The sequence below is a fragment of the Saimiri boliviensis genome, chromosome 10, assembly GCF_048565385.1.
Source record: "Saimiri boliviensis isolate mSaiBol1 chromosome 10, mSaiBol1.pri, whole genome shotgun sequence".
In the NCBI taxonomy this organism is placed as follows: Eukaryota; Metazoa; Chordata; class Mammalia; order Primates; family Cebidae; genus Saimiri; species Saimiri boliviensis.
The window spans coordinates 28,246,049-28,271,942 of record NC_133458.1 but is presented as its reverse complement, the minus strand read 5'-3'; the positions used below and the strand labels follow the sequence as shown (position 1 = coordinate 28,271,942).

The following is a 25,894-nucleotide window of genomic DNA, read 5'->3' as shown; positions in this document are numbered from 1 at the left end:
TTGTCTAAAACCAATTTGTCACATATGTGAGGGTTTACCTCTAGGCTCTCTGTTCTCTTCTAATGACTTGGATTTCTGCTCTTATGCAAGTTCTACAATGTTTGGTTTTGTTTTCAGACGGAGTCTCACTCTGTTGCCCAGGCTGGAGTGCAGTGGTGCAATCTCGGCTCACTGCAACCTCTGCCTCCTGGGTTCAAGCGATTCTCCTGCCTCCGCCTCCTGAGTAGCTGGGATTACAGGCACATGCCACCATGCCTGGTTAACTTTTTGTAGTTTTAGTAGAAATGGGGTTTCACCATGTTGGTCAGGCTGGTCCCGAACTCCTGACCTCTGGTGAGCCACCCGCCTCAGCCTCCCAAAGTGCTGGGATTACAGGTGTGAGCTACCATGCGCCTGGCCCTAATTCTTTTAGATGGTATTGTAAATGGCATTACTGTTTTAATTTCCCTTTCAGGTTGTTCATCGCTAGTGTATAAAAACACAAATGATAGTGTTCTCATTTTTGGAAGGGAAGAAACAGGCTCAAAATAAGTTGTCAAAGGTACATAGTTAGTAAGGCCCAGCTCAGGGCTCTAATTCCGAATCTACTATGCCGTCTCTCTGAGGAGCTTGTTTATTGGGCCCTTTACCATTTTGCCCTTTCCCTTCGACTCAATGCTCTTAACTGCAAAATAGGGAGCACTGGGAAAAAAAAGAACTGGAGCACAGCTGGGTGCAGTGGCTCGTGCTTATAATCCCTGCACTTTGGGAGGCCGAGGTGGGCAGATCACCTGAGTTCAGGAGTTGGAGTGCAGCCTGGCCAACATGGAGAAACCCTGTCTCTCCTATAGCCGGGTGTGGTGGCACATGCCTGTAATCCCAGTTACTTGGGAGGCTGAGGCAGGAGAATCACTTGAACCTGGGAGGCTGAGGTTGCAGCGAGCTGAGATTGTACCACTGCACTCCAGCCTGGGCAATACAGTGAGACTCCATCTCAAAAACAAGAAGAAACAAAAACAAAAACAAAAAACTGGAGCACTGCAACAGTTATGCTCCCAATTTGGCCAGTGTAACAACTGAACCACAGGAGGCAGCCATGGTCTCAGGGATACCCATGGATAGCCCATAGTTATGTTCACATCAACCCTCTTTGACTGGAGGGCCCACAGCAAATAACAGTCAATATTAAGAATGTGTGACCGACCTCAAAATACTTGATGAGAATGACTCAGAAATCAAGAAGCTACTTGTAACAGATCAAGTACTGAAATGCATTGTCAAGACAGGACAGCCTCTCATCCCTGACAAAAGGTCTGCGTTAGGACATGTATTTGGGGCTAAGACTCTTGAGGAACTGGGTGAGGCACGGCTCAGGCTTGGGAGAGAAGCACTTCAAAGCCTGCCACCAGGCTGGAGACCTGAATGTGCCAAGTCACTCTGTGGAGCCTAACAGACACTGGCAGTCTTGCTATGTCTGCAGGAGGGGATGCATGAACTTTCTCCAGGAACCTGAATAACATTCATGAACTACTGGGAAATTCTGTCTCCCCAGTCCCCACTGAACACTTCCCTTTTCTAAAATGACAGGATTCCTGAATCTCTTTCTACTTTCTTCCGTATCTAGGAGCTAGCACATCGCTGCAGCTGTCATGAACGGGAACCTGACCTGGTAGCTGTGGACAGTACTAGGAGCATTTTCTTAGTCTGGCTTCCTGCTACCGTTTGCTAGACCAGCAGCATTCCCACAAAGGAACAGTGAAGTGTGGTGAATAGGAGCACACGTGTGCATGAGTGTACACGCACACACACACGCATACACACAGAGAGAACTGAGAACTTAAGAGTATATTCTCTCCAACCCCCAACACCGAAAGGAAGAGCATTCTGGCTGGAAGATAGTGTCTCAGGATGGCCTCCATTTGCCTCTTCTATCTCCAGTGTGAAGGCATTCTATTCCCATAATGCAAATCTTCCTCACACTTCCCGAGAAAGCTCAGACAAGAAATGGGAGAGCCTATATCCTTGAAGAATTACCTACTGACGTTTTGGGGTGGACAAGTAAGGGCCACCTGAACACATGTGTAAGTTCTTTCCTAATACGTGAAATATTAAGGGAATCCCACGGGGCTTCAAGACTGCCACAGTAACAACCAGATATTTTACTGTTGCTCACTCAGGAAGGTAAAGAGAAAAGCAAAAACAAGCAAAAAGAACACACACACACACACACACACACACACAGACACACACAGAAAATAAGTGCAGATAGTTCACAAAGCAAAGCATCAGGTGAGCTATCAGGCTCCAAGGCAACTTTCTCTACGGGCTGGACTTGGACACATTATAACAGCCATTTTATTACATCACAGAAAGAAATAAGTAGGTCATAACATTTCCAGTTATTTTTCCAGTAGGAATATTATGCCCTGATGACATGGTCTATTTTCACTTCTTCCATAAATCACCAGTGACTTCCCTTAAAGTGGCCCCTTGTCTCCAGCCTGTTGCCCTTCATGCCATCCTCATGCTGCCTTATGTATTAGTCTGTTCTCTCATTGCTCTGAAGAAACACCTGAGACCGGTGAGGAGCAGTGGCTCACGCCTGTAATCCCAGCACTTTGGAAGGCTAGGGTGGGTGGATCACTTGAGGTCAGGAATTTGAGACCAGCTGGGGCAACATGGCGAAAAGCTGTCTCTACTAAAAATGCAAAAATTAGCCTGGTGTGGTGGAGCGTGTCTGTAATCCCAGCTACTCGGGAGGCTGAGGCAGGAGAACTGTGTGAACCTGGGAGCTGGAGGTTGCAGTGAGCCGAGATCGCACCACTGTGCTCCAGCCTGGGTGACAGAGCATGATTGTCTGAAAAAAAAAAAAAAAAAGAAAGAAAGATGAAAAAAGAAATACCTGAGACTGGGTAATTTATAAAGAAAGAGGTTTAATTGGCTCATGGTTCAGCAGGCTATACAGGAAGCATAGCAGCTTCTGCTTCTGGAGAGGCCTCAGGAAACTTCTAATCATGGTGGAAGGCAAAGGGGCAGTGAGACATCTTACAGGACTGGGGCAGGTGGAAGAAGTGGGAGAGATCCCACACCCTTTAAACTATCCTCATGAGAACTCACTATCGTGAGAATGGCACCGAGAGGATGGTGCTAAACCATTCATGAGAAACTGCCTCCATGATCCAGTCACCTCCCACAGGACTCACCTCCAACACTGGGGATTACAATTCAACACGAGATCTGATGGGGACACAGATCCAAACATATCACCTTATTAACAATTCAAGATTAATATCATTCCCCTAGTCAAAACTTTAGTTTCCTTACCACCAAGAGAATTGACTCTTAATTCTGTGTGTTATTTGAGGCTTCTTACCAATCAGTTTCCCTACTTATCTTATTCCCTATGTCCTGATTCTAACTCCTACTTAACACTTTAGTCCTGGATTCAAAACCCACCTCCAACACTTTCTTTTTTTTTTTTTTTTTTTTTTTTTTTGAGATGGAGTCTTGTTCTGTTGCCTAGGCTGAAGTGCAGTCGCACAATCTCAGCTCACTGCAATCTTTGCCTCCCAGATTCAAGCGATTCTCCTGCCTCAGCCTCCCGAGTAAGCTGGGCCTACCACCATGCCTGGCTAATTTTTGGATTTTTGGTAGAGACGGGGTTTCACTATGTTGGCCAGGCCGGTCTTGAACTCCTGACCTCATGATCCGCCCACCTCGGCCTCCCAAAGTGCTGGGATTACAGGCACGAGCCTCTGTGCTCTGCCATCCTCCACTTCTATTCATGCTGACCTCTGTCCTGTATTACTATAGCACACTCACGGTAGGCCTTATTTTGACAGCTTATATATCAAGTGATTAATGTGTATGCCCAAGTGAACTAGATGCTCTGTGGACACAAAGAGAATAAGACAAAGTCCCTGACCTGGAGGAGGAAATGTTGCTGTTTTGTTTGCTGCCATGTTTCTTGAGGGCAAGCCATATCTCCACAGGAAAATGCAAGTCTTCCAAGTTCTTCCAGGATGTCTCCATGCTATGTAATTTCAGAAAGGCTTGTTAAATTGAATTAAATTCTCCCGTTCTCTCTTTCTCTCTAGGGCTCGCTTTTCAGTTAAGGATTTAGTTGAAGTGCAGTAGCTAATACGCACTTAAACTGTCCAAAGTAACAGAACTAGTCCACTACAGCTAGGCCATGCGTGAGTCTTCCACAGGTAAGAAAGGAAAACCCGCCCTGCCGTGCTGCCCAATGGGCAAAAAGGAAAAAAGTAGCTCAGTGCTTGGGAGGCCAAGGCAGCGGATCATGAGGTCAGGAGTTTGAGACCAGCCTAGCCAACATTGTGAAAACCCACCTCAACTAAAAATACAAAAATTAGCTGGGCATGGTGGCACGTGACTGTAGTCCCAACTGCTTGGGAGGCTGAGGCAGGACAATCGTTTGAACCTGGGAGGCGGAGGTTATGGTGAGCCAAGATCATGCCACTGCACTCCAGCCTGGGCAACAGAGAGAGACTCCTTTTTTGTTTTATTTTATTTATTTATTTTTTAAATAGAGACGGTGTTTCACCTTGTTGGTTAGGCTGATTTCGAACTCCCGACCTCAGGTGATCCACCCACCTCGGATTCCAAAAGTGCTGGGATTACAGGCGTGAGCCACCGCGCCTGGCCCAAGAATCCTTAAAAAAAAAAAAAAAAAAAAGAAAGAAAAAGAAAAAAAAAAAATTGCTCAGTGTAAGTCCACTCTGCTGGCTGGAGCCTTGGTGGTTATACTGGGTTGTACTTGGTTATGCAGGTGTAAACTGTTACAATGGGAAATTAAGTGTGGTGACCAAAGGCGTGATTCGCAAAGGATTGAGGAAAAGGCACAGGAGTGAGCAGCATGGTGAAGAGGGGCAGCAGAAACCTCCCAGAGCAGATGAGCAGCAGGGCCATCAAAGGACTGGTTTCCTTCTCACATAACAAGGCCAGTCCCTGGGAACCACAGTTCAGACTTCACATATTTGTAGCAGTAAAGCCTCCATCCTGACAAGTTTATTTCCCAGACACCTGTTGCCGCAGGTAACAGCAATCGGAGCAGCTGCTGGAAATGACTCTGAGGTCCTCTCTCTCAAAGATCCCAAACTGGAAGGATTTGGAGAAGCGCAAACCCCAAACATAGCTTCTTATCCTTGGGGCCCCGGAATAAGTTGGAAAATCTAACCTGAAGCAGGAAAAACTGGCGGGACTGGAGAACGGGGCAGGGATGGAATAGAAGACCCTGTTGACTTCAGGCATCCCCTGTCTCTCCCACCCAAAGCCAGGAGAAAAGTCCGCTTCCTGCAGACGACCTCAGACCAACCACGGTCTCCGCCGAGTCTCTCCTTGCAGGTCCGGCCCACGATTTCCACCCATCTCTTTCTCTCCCGCGCGGGGCGGCGGCAGGCGGGGCCACCAGATACCCCCCAGCCAGGGCCCCTCAGGGCGCCGGGGACGCAGAAGCTCGCGCTCCTCCTCTCCCGCCTCCCTTCTCCACCACTCCCCTCCTTCGTCCAGTCCCTCCCCCAGCCTCGGCGCAGGGGGGCCGGGCTTGGCTCCTCGAGGCCCGTGCATTCCAGAGAGCCCAGCGAGCTAGAGCAACAAAGGAGCCGGGTTGTCGGCGGGGAGAGCTCGGGGGGCTGCGGCGCGCTCGGGCGAAGGTGGCTGCTGGGCCGCGGGCTGGCGCGGGGGCAAAGCCGGAGCCGCACTCTCAACCCCGGCTCGCACCTGGCCTCCCTCGCGGGGCCGGGAGTTGGTTTTAATGGTGGGAGAGGCAATGGGGCTAGGGATTGGGGGTCCACGGGGCTCCCAGGGCTGAAGACAAACTTGGACTGCGAGGCGAGGGCTTGGGGAGTTGTGCATCCCGGCCCGGGCCTCCGCAGCCCAACATGGGCCCGGGTTTCCAAAGTTTGCGAAGTTGGGCGCCGAGGGGCCGGGGCGCGCGGAGCGTCCGGGGGGGCCCGCGCCCGGATTCCCTGGGCGCACAGGTCGCCTGAGCCGCCTCCGCGGCCGCCGGGGTCGTGCGTGTGGCCGGGGGGCTCCGAGGAGCCGGCGGGGGCGCCGGGGCTTTTGCTGAGTTGGCGGGGTTGGCCATGGCCGCTGCCCGCCCCGCGCGGAGGCCGGAGCTCCAGCTCCTGGGGCTGCTGCTGCTGCTGCTGGGGGGCCCGGGTCGGGGGGCGGCCTCGAGTGGGAACGCGACCGGGCCTGGGCCGCGGAGCGCGGGCGGGAGCGCGAGGAGGAGCGCAGCGGTGACCGGCCCTCCGCCGCCGCTGAGCCACTGCGGCCGGGCTGCCTCCTGCGAGCCGCTGCGCTACAACGTGTGTCTGGGCTCGGTGCTGCCCTACGGAGCCACCTCCACGCTGCTGGCCGGAGACTCGGACTCCCAGGAGGAAGCGCACGGCAAGCTGGTGCTCTGGTCGGGTAAGTGTGCCAGAGCTGGGTCTGGGGGGCAGGGGGTGCAGCGGTGGGATGGGGGCACCCTTGGGAAGAATAGGCTCAGGCCTGAGCTTCGGAGAGGGCGGGGACAGCACCCGAGAGAGTTGGAGGGACAGAGTCCGAAACTTTAGGGGCCGGTTACGTGCAGGATGGGACCCTTGGTCATGGGGAAGGGAGGGCGAGGAAGTTGATGAAGCGAGTTACAGAGGGTCTGAGCTGGTGGGTGAGCAAAGGATGGTGGGGATGAGGGACCTGTGAGGAGGGGGCTTAATCGAAGGGAAAAGACATTTTGTAAGAAGAGATGCTCCACCTACTCTGCAAGCAGGGTGCCGGGGATTCCAGGAGGTGTTCAAGACCCTGGGGAAATTGGAATTGGACAGGAAAAGGGGAGGGATGACGGTGAAAAAGGTTTAGGCATTTGGAGGGAAGGGCAGGGGGACACGATCGAGTAAAGTTTTGAAGGAAAAATAACCCCCCTAGTGATGAATTATTAAAAGGTAACCAGAAAGTTCTGGAAATCTTGATTTGGGAGACAGGAAGAAAGCCTAGAAAACTGTGATCTTGTCTGGCTCTCGCAGGAAATTTCATTCAGTTTGTGCATCTGAAAAATGGGCACTCTGATGCACGCAGGAGGTTGTGAAGGAATAAGACCTTTCTAACAATTATTTGTGTGTTTTTTGGAAATTTGGTTACCGAGGCTGGTTAGGGCTGTGGAAGGACGCTTAAGTCTGGGATGTTGAGAGCCTGCGGGCACTTCCATGGTGTGTTCCCAGAACCCCCTCACTGGAGGGGCAGAGTCGGAAAAGCTTCACACTGAACCCAAATGTCCTTCCTTAACAGTGTGGAGTAGACTCTCTCCCCACCTGTCACTTTTCTAGATGCGGCCTAGAGGGTGCTGGGGAAGGGAGCTGGCCTTATCAGCCCTCACTTCTGGCCAGTGGGATTCTAAAACTGTCCTTGAAAAAGAAAAGAGAACCAGGAGCCAGGAGCAGACCTGGAGCCTCCTTCTTTTGACAGGTCTGGGGTACCCCATGTCTTAGCTCTGCCCAGGGGGCTGGTGAGGACCCTCATGTAGGGAGTGTATGTAGGCCACCTGTCATTGACAATCTGGCCACTAGAGTTCTCAGCCTTTGTCAGGTGTTGGACAAGGTGATAAGGTTACTGGCTCGGTTCAGATGCTGGAGGAGGAACCTGGAGGATGGTATCCATGGTACCCATGAGGTGGAGCTGCATCCTTTGTGGGGATCAGGTTCTAAAGTCAGCACAGCACATTGGACAGAACCCATGTGTAATCAACAGTGGCTTTGAAAACTGCAGATTACTGTAATGTAAGGTTGATGAGGTTTTGCATATATACTCCTTTTATGATGTTTGCATAAATTGATTACATGTAGTGCACATGTATACTCATATATAAGAAGAGGTATACATAGAAGATAATAATTGTAATTTTAAAGTTACATTCATGCAAAAGACTGAAAGAAAAAGAATAATAGTAAAAGAGGCTGGGTGCACGGTGGCTCCTGCCTGTAATCCCAGCATTTTGGGAGGCCAAGGCGGTCGCTTCATGAGATCAGGAGACCGAGACCATCCGGGCTAATATGGTGAAACCCCATCTCTACTAAAAATACAAACAAATTAGCCAGGCATGGTGGCATCTGCCTGTAGTCCCAGCTACTCAGGAGACTGAGGCAGGAGAATCCATTGAACCCTGGTGGCAGAGGTTGCAGTGAGCTGAGATCATACCTCTGCACTCCAGCCTGGGTGACAGAGTGAGATTCTGTCTCCAAAAACAAACAAACAAACAGAAACACCAAAGTAAGATTAAGCAAGGTCGCTTTGAGCACCACCTGAAATGAGACTTGAGTTTAGAAGCCAGCTGTATGGAAAGTCCAAATCTCTCAGCACTAGAATCTCACCCAGTTCTGAGTTGCTCTCAGAGGATAGTCTTTCTGTCCCTCTCTTTACTGAGTTTGCAGAGGCCCATGGTTTAATTCTGCCAAGTTAAATGCATGTTTTTGATGTTGCCTCTGTGTAGTTACCATCAGATCAAGGAGGAAGGGTATGAACCTCTTTCCAGCTCATCCTTTTGAGAGCAGCTGCTGAGCAGACAGAAGTAGCTTAAGCTGAACGTGTATGAGTTAGAACCATCTGCTGGTTGTTCAAGTTGAAATCTCACTGGCTGTGCCTTTTGGCAGGGTAGGCTCCTACAGAGAGGCCAGCACTGAGCCCAGCGCTGTTAGTTCCATTAGTTCACTGTGAGCTCTTCTCTGCTGCCAACCATCATCCCTCTGCTCATTCCTGTTTCCATTTGTGTTTCGGTCACAATTTTTCTGCTTGGGTCTCTCAAGTGGGGCCAGAAGTAGGTGTTGGCTTGAGCTGGGTAATGGGTAAGTAGAGTGAACCCAAGCCTCGTGTGAGAATCACAGTCAGGTCATCAGCTGGTAGCCTCTGACAAGCGATTTATTCAGTCCTGAGTTAGTGATCTTGATTTTGCATTAGACTTGGTCAGTGTCACCTGGCTCTCAGAGGTGTTTTTGTGGGTGAAGGATGAAGATGATCAGGTTGTCTTCATTAGTAAACTCTTGAAGGTAGAAACTGGGTCTTCACTTTTTTTCTTTTTTCTTTTTTCTTTTTTTTTTGAGACGGAGTTTCGCTCTTGTTACCCAGGTTGGAGTGCAATGGCGCGATCTCGGCTCACCGCAACCTCCGCTTCCTGGGTTCAGGCAATTCTCCTGCCTCAGCCTCCTGAGTAGCTGGGATTACAGGCACGCACCACCATGCCCAGCTAATTTTTTGTATTTTTAGTAGAGACGGGGTTTCACCATGTTGACCAGGATGGTCTCGATCTCTCGACCTCGTGATCCACCCGCCTCGGCCTCCCAAAGTGCTGGGATTACAGGCTTGAGCCACCGCGCCCGGCCACTTTTTTTCAAAGCCTCCAAGTACTGAGCACACAGCCGTGCTTCCACTCAAGCATTCAGTTACATATTGAATGTTTGCCATATGTCACACTCTGGGCATGTAAAGAGGAGGAGTACAGACATGATCCTCTGTCATCAAGAGGAAGACAGGCTGGGTGTGGTGCTCACACCTGTAATCTCAGCACTTTGAGAGGCTGAGGTGGGAAGATTGCTGAATCCCAGGAGTTTGAGACCAACCTGAGACCTTGTCTTTTAAAAAAAGAGGAAGACAACTCAACAGGCTTTAGAAATACTTGTGAGAGGTACTGCAGCATTTTAGGGTGCTGAAAAAGCAAAAGGACCAAAAGAACATCCCCAGAAGAACTGACATTTAACCCATAACTCGACATATAAGCAGGAAATGCCTGGCCAAGGGAGAGCTGAGGTGTGAAGGGGTAGAAAGAGGAAATAGCATGTAGGAAGATGTAGAGGAAGGAGTGCTTGGTGCTTTTAAAGAAAGTGTAAGAATTGCAGTAGAACTGGATCAAAGCAAGTGAGGGGTGGAATTGTAAGAGATAAGATCTAGAGAATTAGAAAATAAAGGGACTTATATCCCATATTAAGTTTTGATGTTAACCAGAGTGAGGAGGAGCCATTGAAGGCTTTCCTTTTCTTTTTTCACTCTGTTGCCCAGGCTGGAGTGCAATAGCATGGTCTCAGCTCACTGCAACCTCTGCCTCCTGGGTTCAAACGATTCTCCTGCCTCAGCCTCCCAGGTAGCTGGGACTGCAGGCGTGTGCCACCACACCCAGCTAATTTTTGTATTTTTAGTAGAGATGGAGTTTCACTATGTTGGCCAGGCTGGTCTCGAACTCCTGACCTCGTGATCTGCCTGCCTCAGCCACAATTATAGGTGTGAGCCACTGCACCCAGCCCATTGAAGGCTTTTAAGCAAGGGAGAGATGTATCATCTTTGCATTTTGACCGGATCTCTTTGGGTGTGGTGTGAAGAAGCCACAGGAGCAGGGAACACCTGGAGCCTGGCTTCTTCAGCAGGGGATGTTGAAGTAGCCCTAGTAAGAGATGATGGTGGTCTGGACTGGGCAACAGGATAGAGGGAGTGGGCAGATCCACTAACTTTCAGAGGTAGAGCATTAATGAGTTAGATATGGGGTCTCAGTGAGCAGGAGGCCTCCGGTTTCAGGTTTGGATGGAAGATGGTGCCATTGCTTTTCACTAAGTCAGAGAATGCTAGAGGAGGAAGAAGTTTAGGAAGGAGATGTGGCTTTCATTTTGGCCATATGAATTAGAGATGCTCATTGGACATCTATGCGGAGATTCTTGGCAGATCTGGAAATAGGAATTGCTGGAGAGAGCTGGCCACTATGTGCTTCCTTAGCCCTGACTACTGAGGCTTTGGAAGGATGCCATTGCCTGAGAAAGTTTATAGCTCAGGTTGGTCCAATTTCTAGGTCTGTATAGACCTCAGGTCTTTCCTCTGTCTTTCATCTCTCTGGCCTCAGGCTTCTTCAGTCACTTAGCATCTCTCCCCTTTACAGCTGGAAATGCCTCCTCCCGGGCATTCCAAGCTGACCAGACAAACATAATGTCCAGGCCATGGTCCATCTTAGGCCAAACCTGGTTTAGTAAGTGGGGCAAAAAAGCAAAGAGGCCTGCAGCTGGCAGTGGCGATAGGTCCCTGAGAACCAGCACGTAGCCTCCTTGACCACTGTGTGCTCTGTGTGGTACATGGATGTGTGGCCCTGTCACCCTTCCCAGGTGCAGGTAAGTAGGGGAGAGACAAAGGCTGGGAGGAATTTCTTGTTTGCCTTTCACATGTTGAATTGAGGGGTGAGAGGAGGAATGTTTTTGGTGATGGTGGGTTATTTTCAGGGACAGATCAGAAAGAATTTTCTTTCTTTCTTTTTTTTTTTGAGATGGAGACTCGCTCTGTTGCCCAGGCTGGAGTGCAGTGGTGTGCTCTTGGCTCACTGCAACCTCTGCCTCCTGGTTTCAAGCAATTCTCTGCCTCACCCTCCCGAGTAGCTGGAATTACTGGCACCTGCCACCATACCCGGCTAATTTTGTATTTTTAGTAGAGACAGGATTTCACCATCTTGGCCAGGCTGGTCTTGAACTACGGATCTTGTGATCTACCCGCCTCAGCCTCCCAAAATGCTGGGATTACAGGCGTGAGCCACCATGCCTGGCCTGGGAAGAATTTTCTTAGAGCTGTTCCCAAACTTGGCTGATGATCAGAGTCAGTTAAAAAGATATGTATGTATAGGCCGGGTGCAGTGGCTCACGCCTGTAATCTCAGCACTTTAGGAGGCCAAGGCAGGAGTATTACTTGAGGCCAGGAGTTTGAGACCAGCCTGGGCAACAAAGTGAGACTCCATCTCTACCAAAAAAAAAAAAAAAAAAAAAAAAAAAAAAAAAAAAAAATTAGCTGGGCATGTTGGCATTCACCTGTGGTTACAGCTACACTGGAGGCTGAAGCCAAAGGATTGCTTGAACCCAGGAGGTTGAGGCTGCAGTGAGCCTTGATCACACTACTGTACTCCATACTGGGTAACAGGGCAAGACCCTGTCTCAAAAATACATATGCATATGTATGTATACACACATGCACACTCACAAACACATGCACAAACACGTATCAGGAAAGTATAAAATACAGAAAAACACACATGGACCTAAGTGTTTTTTAAAAACAAAATTTTATTAATTATTTGAGAAATGGGGTCTTGCTGTGTTGCCCAGGATGGAGTGCAGTGGCTGTTCAGGGGCTCATTCATAGTGCACATGGTGCTTAGGGTGCCTTGAACAACTGGGACAACAGGCATGTGTTCTGCACCAGCCTAAGTCTCCAATTTTGCTTCAGATCTTTAACTTTTTAATTGTGAAATATCACGGTTATGCAGAAAAATACATAGAACACAGAGGTACTGAGTAACAAATAATTATAAAGTGACATGTGGTTCAAGAACTAGAACATGGCCAGACCCCAGAAGCTCCCTCTGTGTCTTGTCCAGTCACATCCTCCTTCCCTTGCTCAAGAGATTTTCAGTCATCATCTCCTTTTTTTTCCCTCTGTGGTTTTACCTCCTAGTTTTGGAATCCCTAAGGAATATATTTCAGTTTTGCATGTTTTTGAACTCTGTACAAGTGGAATTATGCTGTGCTTATTATTTCTTGCTTCTTTTACTCTACATTATTATGTAAGATTCATCCATGTTATTGCAGCTTATTTCTTTTTTGTTATTAGTTTGTTTTTGTTTTTTTGAGGCAGTCTCACTCTGTCGCCTAGGCTAGAGTGCAGTAGGGTGGTCTCAGCTCACTATAACCTCCACCTCCTGGGTTCAAATTACTCTCCTGCCTCAGCCTCCCAAGTAGCTAGGACCTCAGGTGCTCCCCACCATGCCTGGCTAATTTTTTTATTTTTTGGTAGAGACAGGGTTTTGCCATGTTGGCCAGGCTGGTCTTGAACTCTTGACTTCAGGTGAGCCACCCACCTCATGTTGCAGCTTATTTCTTCATTGCTGAATAAGATTCCATTGTATGAGTATACCACCAATTGTTTACTCATTTAATTGTCATCTCTAGTTTTTGCCCACTGTGAATAACATTGCTGCGACTAGTCTTTTACATATATCCTGGTACAGCTGGCACAAAATTCTCCAGGTATATACTGAAGGAGTAGAATTGCTAGATAATAAGGCATGCATACTTTAGGCTTTTGCCAAACCATTTTTCAAAGTGGTTGTACCAACTTATACTCCCACTAACTAGTAGAAAGTCAGCATTGGTTCACATGATTCCCAACACTTGGTATTATCAGCCTTTTACATTTTTGCCAATGTAGTGGATATGTTGTGGCATATATTTGTAGTTGTAATTTATGCTTCCCTGACTACTAGTAAAGTTAAATGCCTTTTCAAATGCTTACTAGCCATTAGGATTTCTGCTTTTGGGAAGTATCTGTTCAAATCTTTGATCTATTTTTCTATAGGGACCATCTGTCATTTTTGTAATATTTGTAGGTGTTCTTTATATATGCTAGATATTAATTCTTTATATGTGCTAGATATGAACATATAGGATAACAAAGGAAATCAATTATATGGATATAATAGTTATCAAACATAAAAATGCAAGTTTGTGGGCTTATTTATTTATACAATAAATAAGATCTGGTGCAGGTATAATAACCACTATAATATCAAAGTGATTATGAGCATTGACAGTATTTCAAGATATATGCAATAAAAATACCTGGTTTCCACTTGTGACAAAGTCACAGGTACTACTAACATTATGTACTGTGGTGTGCTGCTTACATTCATAATTGGAGAAAGGGCTAAATTTTAGTTAGGTGTAATTTTTTCCTGCTGAAATTCATGGACCTCTTAAGTTTTCCAAGACTCCTTTGTGAACCATAGAATAAGAATGTTATTTATAGAATATCAGTATCTAGTAGAGAGTCTGAGCTATGCTTGCTATTCTTGATTGTGTGTGTGTGTGTGTGTGTGTGTGTGTGAATAGAGACAGGGTCTCACTATATTGTCCAGGCTGGTCTTGAACTCCTGGGCTCAAGCAATCCTCCTGCCTTGACCTCCCAAAATGCTCCTTTGTGTTTTTATATGAAGATACTTGATGATTTTTTTGTTGGGATTGCATTGACTATATAGATTAACTTGGGAAAAAAAGAGACATCTTTACAATATTGAGTCTTCCAAACATTAAACATTTATATATTTCTATCTATTTAGATCTTTCATTTTCTCAATATTCTGCACAGAGTTAAATACTTATTACTTGTTAGACCTTCCTAGGTACTTGATATTTTTGATGCTGTTGTAAATGATGCCTTTAACATTTATTTCACTTTGTTTATTGCTGATACATAGAAATAACATTGTGAATTTAGTAAACTTGCTAAGTTTTTCTATACACAATCATATAATTTGTAAATAATGAGTTTTGTTTCTTCCTTTTCAAGTCTTATACCTTTTATTTATCTTTATTGCTTTACCTAAGGCTTCCGGTGTATTGTTAAATAGACATAACATCTTAATTCTTGACTTTTCTGGATTCTAAAAAGATAGCTTTTCTGCCCTTCACCTTTAAATTTGATGTTTGGTGTTTTTTTGTTTATAGTTAATTACATTTTATCAGATTAAGAATATTTTCTTCTATTTCTAATTTGCCAATTATTCTTTTGATCATAGATGGATGTTGAATTTTATCAATTTTTTTGCATCCATTGAGATGATCGTAAGATTTTTTTCTCCTTTAATCTTGTAATGTAGTAAATTGCATTGATTAACTTTTCTTATTTATTTATTAATTTTTGAGACAGAGTCTCACTCTGTCGCCAGGCTGAAGTGCAGTGGCATGATCTCGGCTCACTACTACCTCCACCTCCCAGGTTCAAGTGATTTTCCTGTCTCAGTGTCCCTAGTAGCTGGGACTACAGGCACACGCCCCCAGGCCCAGATAATTTTTGTATTTTTAGTAGAGACGGAGTTTCACTGTGTTGGCCAGGATGGTCTCAATCTCTTGACCTCGTAATCTGCCCGCTTTGGCCTCCCAAAGTGCTGGAATTACAGGTGTGAGCCACCACGCCCAGACTGAATTTTCTAATATGAAACCAGCCTTAGAACAGTGGTACTCAACTTGACTAGTCTTCAGAATCACACAAACAGAAAGTCTTTTTAAAAGTCTACATCAAATTGTAGCAAATGTTATTTTAGAAGTCTGTGAATATAGAAAAGTGTAGAGACTACTATTGTTATAACACCTCTTCCTATTTTTCTTTTCGTTTCACATTTTATTAAAATAAAAGAAGTAAAACAATACAGATAAAGCTGATGTCCTCTTTCTTTCTCTTCTCAGTTTCATATCCTTCTCTTCTCTGGAAAGCTTCCCCATCCAAGTAACTTGTGCATTTCTTTGTTTTTAAGCTCAAGTATTTTTTTTTTTTTTTTTTTTTTTTTTTTGTAGAATTAAGGTTTGGCCATGTTGCCTAGGTTGTTTGTCTTGACCTCCTGAACTTAAGTGATCCATCCACCTTGGCCTCCCAAAATGCTAGGATTATAGGTGTGAGCCACCACGCCCAACCTTAAACTTAGCTACTTTTAAAAAATAGGTTATATCGCCGAGCGCAGTCACTTCTGCCTGTAATCCCAGCACTTTGGGAGGGCAAGGTGGGTAGATCACAAGGTCAGGAGTTCAAGACCAGCCTGGACAGCATGGTGAAACCCTGTCGCTACTAAAAATACAAAAATTAGCCTGGCCTGGTGGCATGTGCCTGTAATCCCAGCTCCTCGGGAAGTAGGAGAATTGCTTGAGCCCAGGAGCTGGCAGTTGAAGTGAGCTGAGATCGCGCCACTGCACTTCAGCCTGGGTGACAGAATGAGACTCTGTCTAAAAAAAAAAAAAGGAAAAAAAAAAAGGTTATACATGTACATGGTACAGAATTCAAAAGGGACAAGTTAAGTCCTAATTCTGCATCCAGCTACCCATTTTTCCTCTGCAGAAGTAACCACCAACGCTGGTTTTGTGTCCTTTTGGATATCTGACATCTGTCCAGATGTAGATGTGCTCTTAGCCTCTCCTATACCGCCCAGCCAGTACCATGCTCTACAGACTGTTCTCCACTCAACTGAGTCCCTGTAACATTACAGCATCAGACATCATTCCATTTCAATGCACATCCTGTCATGCACCCCATAAGGAGATTTTGGTTAACAATGGACCACATGTGATGATGTTGCCTTAAGATTATAATACCACATTTTTACTGTAGCCTTTCAATGTTTAGATATGTTTAGAAACACAGATACTCAACGGTTGTGTTACGGTGGCCCACAGTATTCAGTATAGTAACATGTTGTACAGGTTTGCAGCCCAGGAGCAGTAGGTTATACTGTATTGCCTAGATGTGCAGTCAGCTATACCATTCAGGTTTGTGTAAGCGCACTCTATGATGTTTACATAAAGATAAAATCTCCTGATGACACATTTCTCAGAAGATATCCTCATTGTTTTTGTTTTTTGTTTTTTTAGAGACAGGGTTTCACCATGTTGGACAGGCTGGTCTCGAACTCCTGACTTCTGGTGATCCACCTGCCTCAGCCTGCCAAACTGCTAGAACTATAGGCATGAGCCACCACACCTGGAGATACCCTCATTGTTAAACAACATGTGACTATAGTTCATCCATGAATATTGAATAGTATTCTATTATAATGGTGTATGTTATTTTACTTGATTGGTCTTCTATTGATGGGTGTGGATTCAAGCTGTTTCCACTCTTTTGCTATTACAAGCAGTGCTGCAATGAATAATTTATATTACCTTTGGGAACGTGAAGTAGAAGTACTAGTATAAAATTTTGGTAGATAATGCCAAAGTGGTCTCCACAAGTGGAGACCATTATTACTAATTTTTATTCCTGTCAACAAATATAAAAGTGCCACATACCCCCAAACTCTTTATAGTACAGTATTTTCTTTTCTTTTTCTTTTTCTTTTCTTTTCTTTTTTTTTTTTTGAGATGGGGTTTCATTCTGTAACCTTGGCTGGAGTGCAATGGCGTTCAAGTGATTCTCCTGCCTCAGCCTCCCAAGTAGCTGGGATTACAGGCACCTGTCCCCACGCCTAGTAGTTTTTTTAGTAGAGACAGGTTTTCACCATGTTGGCCAGGCTAGTCTAGAACTCTTGACCTCAGGTGATCTACTCACCTCGGCCTCCCAGAGTGCTGGAATTACAGGTGTGAGCCACCGTGGCCGGCCTTATAGTACAGTATTTTCAAATGTTTTGATCTTTATCACTAAGTGATAAGAAGTATAAAAGTTTAAAAAAGAATATTTCTGCCGGGCGTGAAGTGCAGTGGCATAATTCTGCCCAGGCTGGAGTACAGTGCAGTGGCATAATCACAGCTCACTGCAGCCGTGACCTCCCCAGGCCCAGTTGATCCTCCCACCTCAACCTCCCGAGTAGCTGAGACTACAGGCTCACACCACCACACCTGGCAAATTTTGGTATTTTTCTGTAGAGGCAAGGTTTCACCATGTTGCTCAGGTTGGTCTTGAACTCCTGGGCTTAAGCAATCCTCCCACCTTGGCCTCCCAAAGTATTGGGATTACAGGCGTGAGCCACCACGCCCAGCCCTCTTTATGTTTGTAAAGGCCATTTGTATCTTCTCTGTGTGATCTGCTATTTGTCTTTTGCCTATGTTCCTATAGGATTATGCAATTTCTACTGATTTGGAGGAGCTTTATGCATATAAGGAAATTAGCTCTTGTGATATGTATTGAAAATAGATTTTTTCAGTGTCCTCTTATGATTTTGTCTATTTTTCTGAAGTCTTTTGTTTAAATCTTTTATTTCATGGTGTGTAGGTTTTGTGTCATTTCAGAAAGCCGTTTCCACTCCAAGGTTTAAAAACTTGTTTCCCATCTTTTCTTCTAAAACTTTAATTTTTTAAGAAAAACAATGTAGTTATTTTTGATCCCTGTGGACTTTTTTTTTGAGATGGAGTTTTGCTTTTGTTATCCAGGCTGGAGTGCAATGGCGTGTTCTCGGCTCACCACAACCTCCACCTCCTGGGTTCAGGCAATTCTCCTGCCTCAGCCTCCTGAGTAGCTGGGGATTACAGGCACGCGCCACCATGCCCAGCTAATTTTTTGTATTTTTAGTAGAGACAGGGTTTCACCATGTTGACCGGGATGGTCTCGATCTCTTGACCTCGTGATCCACCCGCCTCAGCCTCCCAAAGTGCTGGGATTACAGGCTTGAGCCATCGCGCCCGGCCCCTGTGGACTTTTATGTAAGAAATGGGGTAAGGATTCACCTTATTTTTCCCTAGATAATTCTTCAGTTCTCCTTTAAGATTTATTTAATAATCTTTTTCCTGAGAAGTTTTATTTTTAAGGTATGAAACAATATTCACAATGAGGGGCAAAAAAGAAAAACTTCAAATTACGCATTTTTAAAACCTGATTGTTGTTGGGCGCAGTGGCTCACGCCTGTAATCCCAGCACTTGAGAGGCCGAGGCGGGCAAATCACAAGGTCAGGAGATTGAGACCATCCTGGCTAACATGGTAAAACCTTGTCTCTACTAAAAATACAAAAATTAGCTGGGTGTGGTGGCACACACCTGTAGTCCCAGCTACTTGGAAGGCCGAGACAGAAGGATTGCTTACACCCGGAGGCGGAGGCTGCAGTGAGCCAAGATTGCGCCACTGCACTCCAGCCTGAACAACAGTGAGACTCTGTCGAAAGGAAGGAAGGAAGGGAGGGAGGGAGGGAACCCCGATTGTTGTTACCACATATATAAAAAGATTGAGAAAAATAACACATTATTAAAAAATGAGACAGTCTTGGTCTATCACCTCCACCTCTGCGATTCTCCTGCCTCAGCCTCCCAAGTAGCTGGGATGACAGGCATGTCATCCCATGCCGGGCTAATTTTTGTATTTTTAGTAGATGCCCCCATGCCGGGCTAATTTTTGTATTTTTAGTAGAGACAGAGTTTCACCATGTTGGCCAGGCTGGTCTCAAACTTCTGACCTCAGGTGATCAACCTGCCTTGGCCTCCCAAAGTGCTGGGATTATAGGCATGAGCCACCATTCCCAGCCAATGGGTGATGGATCAAGTGGAAACTGTTAGGACATTGTTTCTTAACTGGCAGGAGCTTGCTCTGCACCCTGGAATAGACTCTGAAAGCTGAGAGCAGTCAGAGGCTTCAGACAAATAAGCATAACAGCTAACATTTCCTGAGCCCTTACTACTTGACAGACACTGTGCCAAGCTCATTTAAAGCATATCTCACTTTTCACAGCAGTTCCATAAGGTAAATCTATCATCCCCATTTTACAGATGAGGCAGTTGAGGCTAAAGATAAAGTACTTTGCCCAAGATCATACAGCCAGGAAAGAGTGGAGCCAAGATTTGGAACCAGGCCAGTCAATTGCCGTGTGCATGCTCCTTACCCCTCTACTATAATGCCTTCCCCGCAAAAGAGCGATTACCTGTCTTCACCAACCCCAGCCTGGCAATGTGCCCAGCACCAATGTTGGCTCTCACATCCTCACATTCTCCCCTGATGCAACTTCTTGCTTGGGAAATAGATAATGCTGAAGCAGGGATGATCAGGAGGGGCTTTCGTGATGGGTGGGAAGGAGGGCTGCGGGGGTGCTGGGAGACTGCTGCCTGTTTCTGTCTTGCTGACAACATTTTTCCCCTCTCTGCACTGGACAGAGCCTCCTCTGTTCCTCTCCATCTGACTTCCTGCTTCCTCCTCTGGCTTTGGAGTGCCTGGCTCCTCTGACTACCTCTCCTTAAGCCCCCATCTCTTCTCTCTCTCATTCTGCTTGGTAAGAGAAACAAGGGTTCTGGGGTCTGGGCAAATGGAAATATTTCCTGGTTCTAGCAAATGGGCCCCGTAAGGGTTGGGTGCACCCCTGAAAAGGTAAATCCACCCCATTGAGCTCCACCAGAGGCGTTACCGCTCCCTAGCAGGGCATCTGGAAGCAGCAGTTTTTTTCTTAAAACTTAAATTATAGTAAGCATACAGAATAGTGCACAGATCGTGAACTTGGTTTCCACGAGGTGAATACACTCATGTAACCAGTATCAGATTAGGACACAGATTATTCCCAGCATCCCATGTAACCAGTACCAGATCAAGAAACAAACATTCCCAGCAGCCCAGAGGTTCCTCTCCAGGCTCTCTTCTAGTAACCACCCCTAGAGTAGAGGGCTGGGGGCATTTTTGTTACAATGACTTTCGGGTTCTACTGGCAGTGGGCAGGGTCTAGGGATGCTATGTATCTACAGTGCCTGGGACAATTCTACAGTATAAAGAACTGTCCTGCCCAGAGGACTGTTGAGAAGCACTGTGCCTGCCAGATCTGACCAGTGATGGGCTGCAGTGTGGCAAAGGCCTGGGGAACAGGGGTGCCGCTGTGTCTATGGGTCAGGGTGAGGAGGGGCCTTCACCGCGATGCTATTGCCATCTGCAGGACTCCGAAATGCCCCCCGTTGCTGGGCAGTGATCCAGCCCCTGCTGTGTGCCGTATACATGCCCAAGTGTGAGAATGACCGCGTGGAGCTGCCCAGCCGCACCCTCTGCCAGGCCACCCGAGGCCCCTGTGCCATCGTAGAGAGGGAGCGGGGCTGGCCTGACTTCCTGCGCTGCACTCCTGACCGCTTCCCTGAAGGCTGCACGGTGAGTGCTCTGCGAGGCGAGGTCCAGACTCTGGGCTGGGCAGGACCAGGTATAGAGCAGGGTCCAGTGGGGAGCAGGGGAGCCCAGAGCTTTTTCTACTGGAGACCCTGAGCCTATAGCCATGTAGTCAATAGGCCACACATTCAAACTGCAGCTTAGTGGCTGGACCGTCTATTAGGGATTCTCTGTTTATTTATCGATGATCACATGTTCAGCAGAGTGTTTTGAGCACTTGCTCTGTTGGGTGTTTTGGTGTTACAGGCATCATGGATGGCAGGAGCCGATCAGGAAGTTTATCATGTATATTGGGAGTCAAGGCATGTGGGTGTGAAACAGCTAGAGCCACCAAGACAGGGGACATGAGCTATTCTCGATGGTACAGGAGAGATCTTAAATGATGAGAGTAATAATGGTAGCAATAATATGAATTAGTCCTGTTTACTGTATACCAAATACCATTAAAATAAGCTCACGCCTGTAATCCCAGCACTATGGGAGGCCGAAGTGGGCAGATCATCTGAGGTCAGGAGTTTGAGACCAACCTGGCCAACATGGTGAAACCCCATCTCTACTAAAAATACAAAAATAAGCCTGGTGTGGTGGTGCGCACCTGTAATCCCAACTACTGAGGAAGCTGAGGCGGGAGAATCTCTTGAACCTGGGAGGTGGAAGTTGCATTGAGCTGAGCTCATACCACTGCCCTCCAGCCTGCACCACAGAATGAGACTCCATTTCAAAAAAATAAATAAATAAATAAGCTGGCTGAGCAGAGTGGCTCACGCCTGTAATCCCAGCACTTTGGGAGGCTGAGGCAGGTGGATCACTTGAGGTCAGGAGTTCAAGACCAGCCTGACCAACTTGGTGAAACCCCATCTCTACTGAAAATACAAAATATTAGCCAGGCATGGTGCTGGGCACCTGTAATCCCAGCCACTGTAATCCCAGCTACTTGGGAGGCTGAGGCAGGAGAAGCTCTTGAGTCTGGGAGGTGGAGGTTGCAGTGAGCCAAGATCACGCCACTGCACTCCAGCCTGGGCGACAGAGCCAGTCTCAAAAAAAAAAAAAAAAAAAAAAAAAAAAAAAAAAATTATGTTTATTTAACCCTTAAGCCATACCATGAGGTAAGTACTACCATCTTAGAAATAGGGAAACTGAGGTACAGAGAGGCCAGATAATTTCCCCAAGGCTGCACAGCCAGCCCTGGAATTCAGATCCCGGAAGCATGTCTCCAGCCACGTGCCATGCTACCAGGGTACCTTTCCCTAAACAAGAGGCTCAGCCCTGAACTGCCTTGACACTGTCTTCTCCCATCCCTGGTGCCAGAATGAGGTGCAGAACATCAAATTCAACAGTTCAGGCCAGTGCGAAGCTCCCTTGGTTCGGACAGACAACCCCAAAAGCTGGTACGAGGACGTGGAGGGCTGCGGGATCCAGTGCCAGAACCCGCTCTTCACCGAGGCGGAGCACCAGGACATGCACAGCTATATCGCGGCCTTCGGGGCCGTCACAGGCCTCTGCACACTCTTCACCCTGGTCAGCCTGGAATGTGGGAAGAGAGCCAGAAGAAAGGGGGGCAAGGGGGTTCCCAGGGAAGGGTCGTGATCGGAAGGGTCTGGGGTTCATTTAATGGTGTCTGCGTCAGCAGAATAACCCTAACCTCGCAGAACGGTTCGCTTCTCTCTTCTAGGCCACATTTGTGGCTGACTGGCGGAACTCGAATCGCTACCCTGCTGTTATCCTGTTCTACGTCAATGCCTGCTTCTTTGTGGGCAGCATTGGCTGGCTGGCCCAGTTCATGGATGGTGCCCGCCGGGAGATCGTCTGCCGTGCGGATGGCACCATGAGGCTTGGGGAGCCCACGTAGGTGTCTTGGTTACCCAGAGGTGAAGATGGGAGGAGGAAGGCTGAAGTGTGCATTTACCCCAAAAGGGGCAGGTGCGTGTGAAACCGAGCTCCAGGGTGGGATCTGGCTCTGCCTTACTGCACACTGCACACAAGTCTCCTGCGCTAGGATCTCGGTTTCAGAATCAGGACCTTCATGGTGTGCATCTGCTCAAAGGGGCAGCTCCTAGAGCCTTCACAAACGTGACCTGGGTCCTGTCTCCAAGCCCTGACTCCTGGGAACGCCCATACCTCAGCAGCCAAGGGTCTGGGCACAGGGTGGGGAGAACAGGTACAGGGAGTCTGGAGTGACCGTCTCAAGTGATATCTCACTTGTCTGCACAGCTCCAACGAGACTCTGTCCTGCGTCATCATCTTTGTTATCGTGTACTACGCCCTGATGGCTGGCGTGGTTTGGTTTGTGGTCCTCACCTATGCGTGGCACACCTCCTTCAAAGCCCTGGGCACCACCTATCAGCCTCTCTCGGGCAAAACCTCCTACTTCCACCTGCTCACCTGGTCACTCCCCTTTGTCCTCACTGTGGCAATCCTTGCTGTGGCCCAGGTATAGTGACTGGTAGGGATGGGAGACCTGGGTAGGGTGAGTTTCGGGGAGGGGGCTGGTGACCCACCTTCCCTCCCCCGCTTCCTGCCACAGGTGGATGGGGACTCTGTGAGCGGCATCTGTTTTGTGGGCTACAAGAACTACCGATACCGTGCGGGCTTCGTGCTGGCACCAATCGGCCTGGTGCTCATCGTGGGAGGCTACTTCCTCATCCGAGGTGAGTGGAGACCAGGCCAGGACCAGTCAGCCAACAAAATGTGCTGGGCACCTGCTGTGTGTAAGTGGGAGCTGGAAGCTGCCAGCACTGCCGCCCCCATGATGAGACCCCAGCTAGCTCCGACAGGGCTTTGACACAGAGTAGAAGAAGGTGACCCTCTAGGCCAGGCGTCCCCAAACTTTTTACACAGGGGGTCAGTTCACTGTCCCTCAGACCGTTGGAGGGCCGCCACATACTGTGCTCCTCTCACTGACCACCAATGAAAGAGGTGCCCCTTCCTGAAGTGCGGCGGGGGGCCAGATAAATGGCCTCAGGGGGCCACATGCGGCCCACGGGCCGTAGTTTGGGGACGCCTGCTCTAGGCAGACGAAGCACCGTGAGTGCTTGCTGTGGGACAGCACCTTTGTGCTGGACAGAAAAATCCATCCCTCTTCCCAGAGCCTTGGCCCAGGGCTCACAGCCTGGCTTTTGTTTTGTTTTGTTTTTTAAGATAGAGTCTCACTCTGTTGCCCAGGCTGGAGTGCAGTGGCACAATCTTGGCTCACTGTAACCTTTGCCTCCTGGGTTCAAGTGATTCACCTGCCTCAGCCTCTCCCATAGCTGAAATTATAGGCACACACCATCACGCCTGGCTAACTTTTGTATTTTTAGTAGAGATGGAATTTCTCCACGTTACCCAGGCTAGTCTTGAACTCCTGACCTAAAGTGATCCACCCACCTCAGCCTCCCAAAGTGCTGGGACTACAGGCATGTGCCATGGTTCCCAGCCTCACGGCTTGTTAGGTGGAGTTGGACCAAGATTCAGCCCCAGTCAGCTCCCGGCCAGTGCGCTTGTGTGATGAACGCCCTGAGTAACACTGCCCACTTGGACCAACCGGGGTCCTTTGGTTAATATCCATGTGCACACTAATTTTATACGTGCTGTCAGTCTTCTAGAGCTTGATTTTCATCTCCTTTCTGTCCCCAACACACAGATCTCACAACGTGCACAGAATCAGTGGCCCCTAACTTTCCGTCTCATGCTGCCATCCCACAATAAGCCTGAGCATCTGCTGAGCTCATTTTCATTGGGTTTTCTTTGTGAACTTCAGTTTCCTCACCCTGAAGTGCCAGCCTGCTGTTCAGTCCACCTCTTTCCCCTCTTTTGGCATAATGTTGTAATACTGGGGTTCAGGGGTTCAGGGTGCCCTCAGCTCCCCTGAGAGGATGTTTCTCCAGGTTCTTGGTCGCCTGCCCTCTCAAGAATGAGAGAGGGGACCATGGCACAGTGCGCAGTAAATGCCGGACTTAAAAGTGTTTGTAGAAAGTGATTTATTTAAAGAGAGAGAAACAGCAGGAGAAGGAGAGAGAAAGAAACAGCTAACACTCACACTGAGTGAGAGAATCCAGAAAGATGGAATCCAGGAGAGGAAAGCAGCTTCCAGGAGAGTGTTAGGGAATAGAGAGAGATGGAGTCTGGGAGGGGAAGACAGACTTCCATGAGAGAGCGTGGAAGGGGACTCCAGAGGGGAAATCCAGGAGAGAGAAAGATGGCTTTCACGAAGGGAGTGTTCATGGAAGGGGATCCAAACATGGAGTCCAAAGGGGTGTGGACGAAGGGGACTTTTAACCTGGGAGGAACCCCCACCTTCTCCAAGACCCCAGGCCAATGAAAGGAGTTCCTTAGAACTTCTGCTGAAGTGATTGACTCTTAGTTTCTTCCCGCACCCATGAAATTCAAACATAAACCGTTAAATCCTGGTTGGAGAGAGATGGGAGCGGGGCATGGCGCTAGGAAGTTCTTGCCCTTAAAACCACACCCCCTTGTGGACCCGGAAAGAGAACACCTTCCCTCAGTGTCAGGGCCTCTGATTTGTGCTGAGTTATCCTATTGTCCCAGTATGGGGATCACTAGCCACATGTGTTGAAACTAGTCCAGGCTGGGTGCAGTGGCTCACTCTTGTAATCTAAATACTTTGGGAGGCTGAGAAAGACAGATCACTTGAGCTCAGGAGTTCAAGACCAGCCTGATCAACATAGTGAGACCCCATCTCTACGAAATATACAAAGGTTGCCTGGGGAGGGTGGTACACGCCTGTGGTCCCAGCTATGTGAGAAGCTGAGGTGGGAGGCTTGCTTGGGCCCAGGAGGTTGAGAGTGCAGTGAGCCATGATCATGCCACTGTACTCCAGCCTGGGTGACAGAGTGAGACCCTGTCTCAAACAAAACAAGACAAGAAGAAGAAGATATGCGTTGGCTGGGTGCAGTGGCTCACACCTGTATTCCCAGCACTTTGGGAAACCGAGGCAGACAGATCATGAGGTCAGATTGAGACCATCCTGGCTACCACGGTGAAACCCCATCTCTACTAGAAATACAAAAATTAGCCGGGCGTGATGGTGTGTGCCTGTAATCCCAGCTACTCCAGAGGCTGACAGGAGAATCGCTTGAACCCAGGAAGTGGAGGTTGCAGTGAGCCGAGATGATACCACTGAATTCCAGCCTGGGTGACAGAACGAGATTCCATCTCAAAAAAAAAACAAAAAGAAATGAGACCAAATTGAGATGTGTTGTAAAATGTGAAATACACGCTGTATTTAAAAAAACTTAGCAGAAAAAAATGTAAAATATCTCATTAATAATTTGTTATAAGGATTATATGTTGAGATAATTTTATTTTTAA

General features: G+C 47.6%; 1 protein-coding gene across 3 annotated transcripts in view; it reads left to right on the top strand.

Moving 5' to 3' along the window:
* Window positions 1-289: 289 nt before the first annotated feature.
* The window catches only part of SMO (smoothened, frizzled class receptor), a 31,826-nt gene continuing 6,221 nt past the window's right edge, over window positions 290-25,894 (top strand). Inside the window, exons 1-7 of one of the 3 annotated variants that reach the window (XM_074379085.1) lie at window positions 290-4,190; window positions 5,035-6,411; window positions 20,364-20,569; window positions 21,893-22,102; window positions 22,257-22,429; window positions 22,796-23,015; window positions 23,109-23,232. In XM_074379085.1, the coding sequence (XP_074235186.1) occupies window positions 6,084-6,411; window positions 20,364-20,569; window positions 21,893-22,102; window positions 22,257-22,429; window positions 22,796-23,015; window positions 23,109-23,232 (1,261 nt within the window). In that variant the 5' untranslated portion in view covers window positions 290-4,190; window positions 5,035-6,083. Of the gene's footprint in view, window positions 4,191-4,665; window positions 6,412-19,218; window positions 19,716-20,363; window positions 20,570-21,892; window positions 22,103-22,256; window positions 22,430-22,795; window positions 23,016-23,108; window positions 23,233-25,894 lie in introns of those variants that run through there. The other 2 variants (XM_074379086.1, XM_039473016.2) reach the window with 2 other exon arrangements.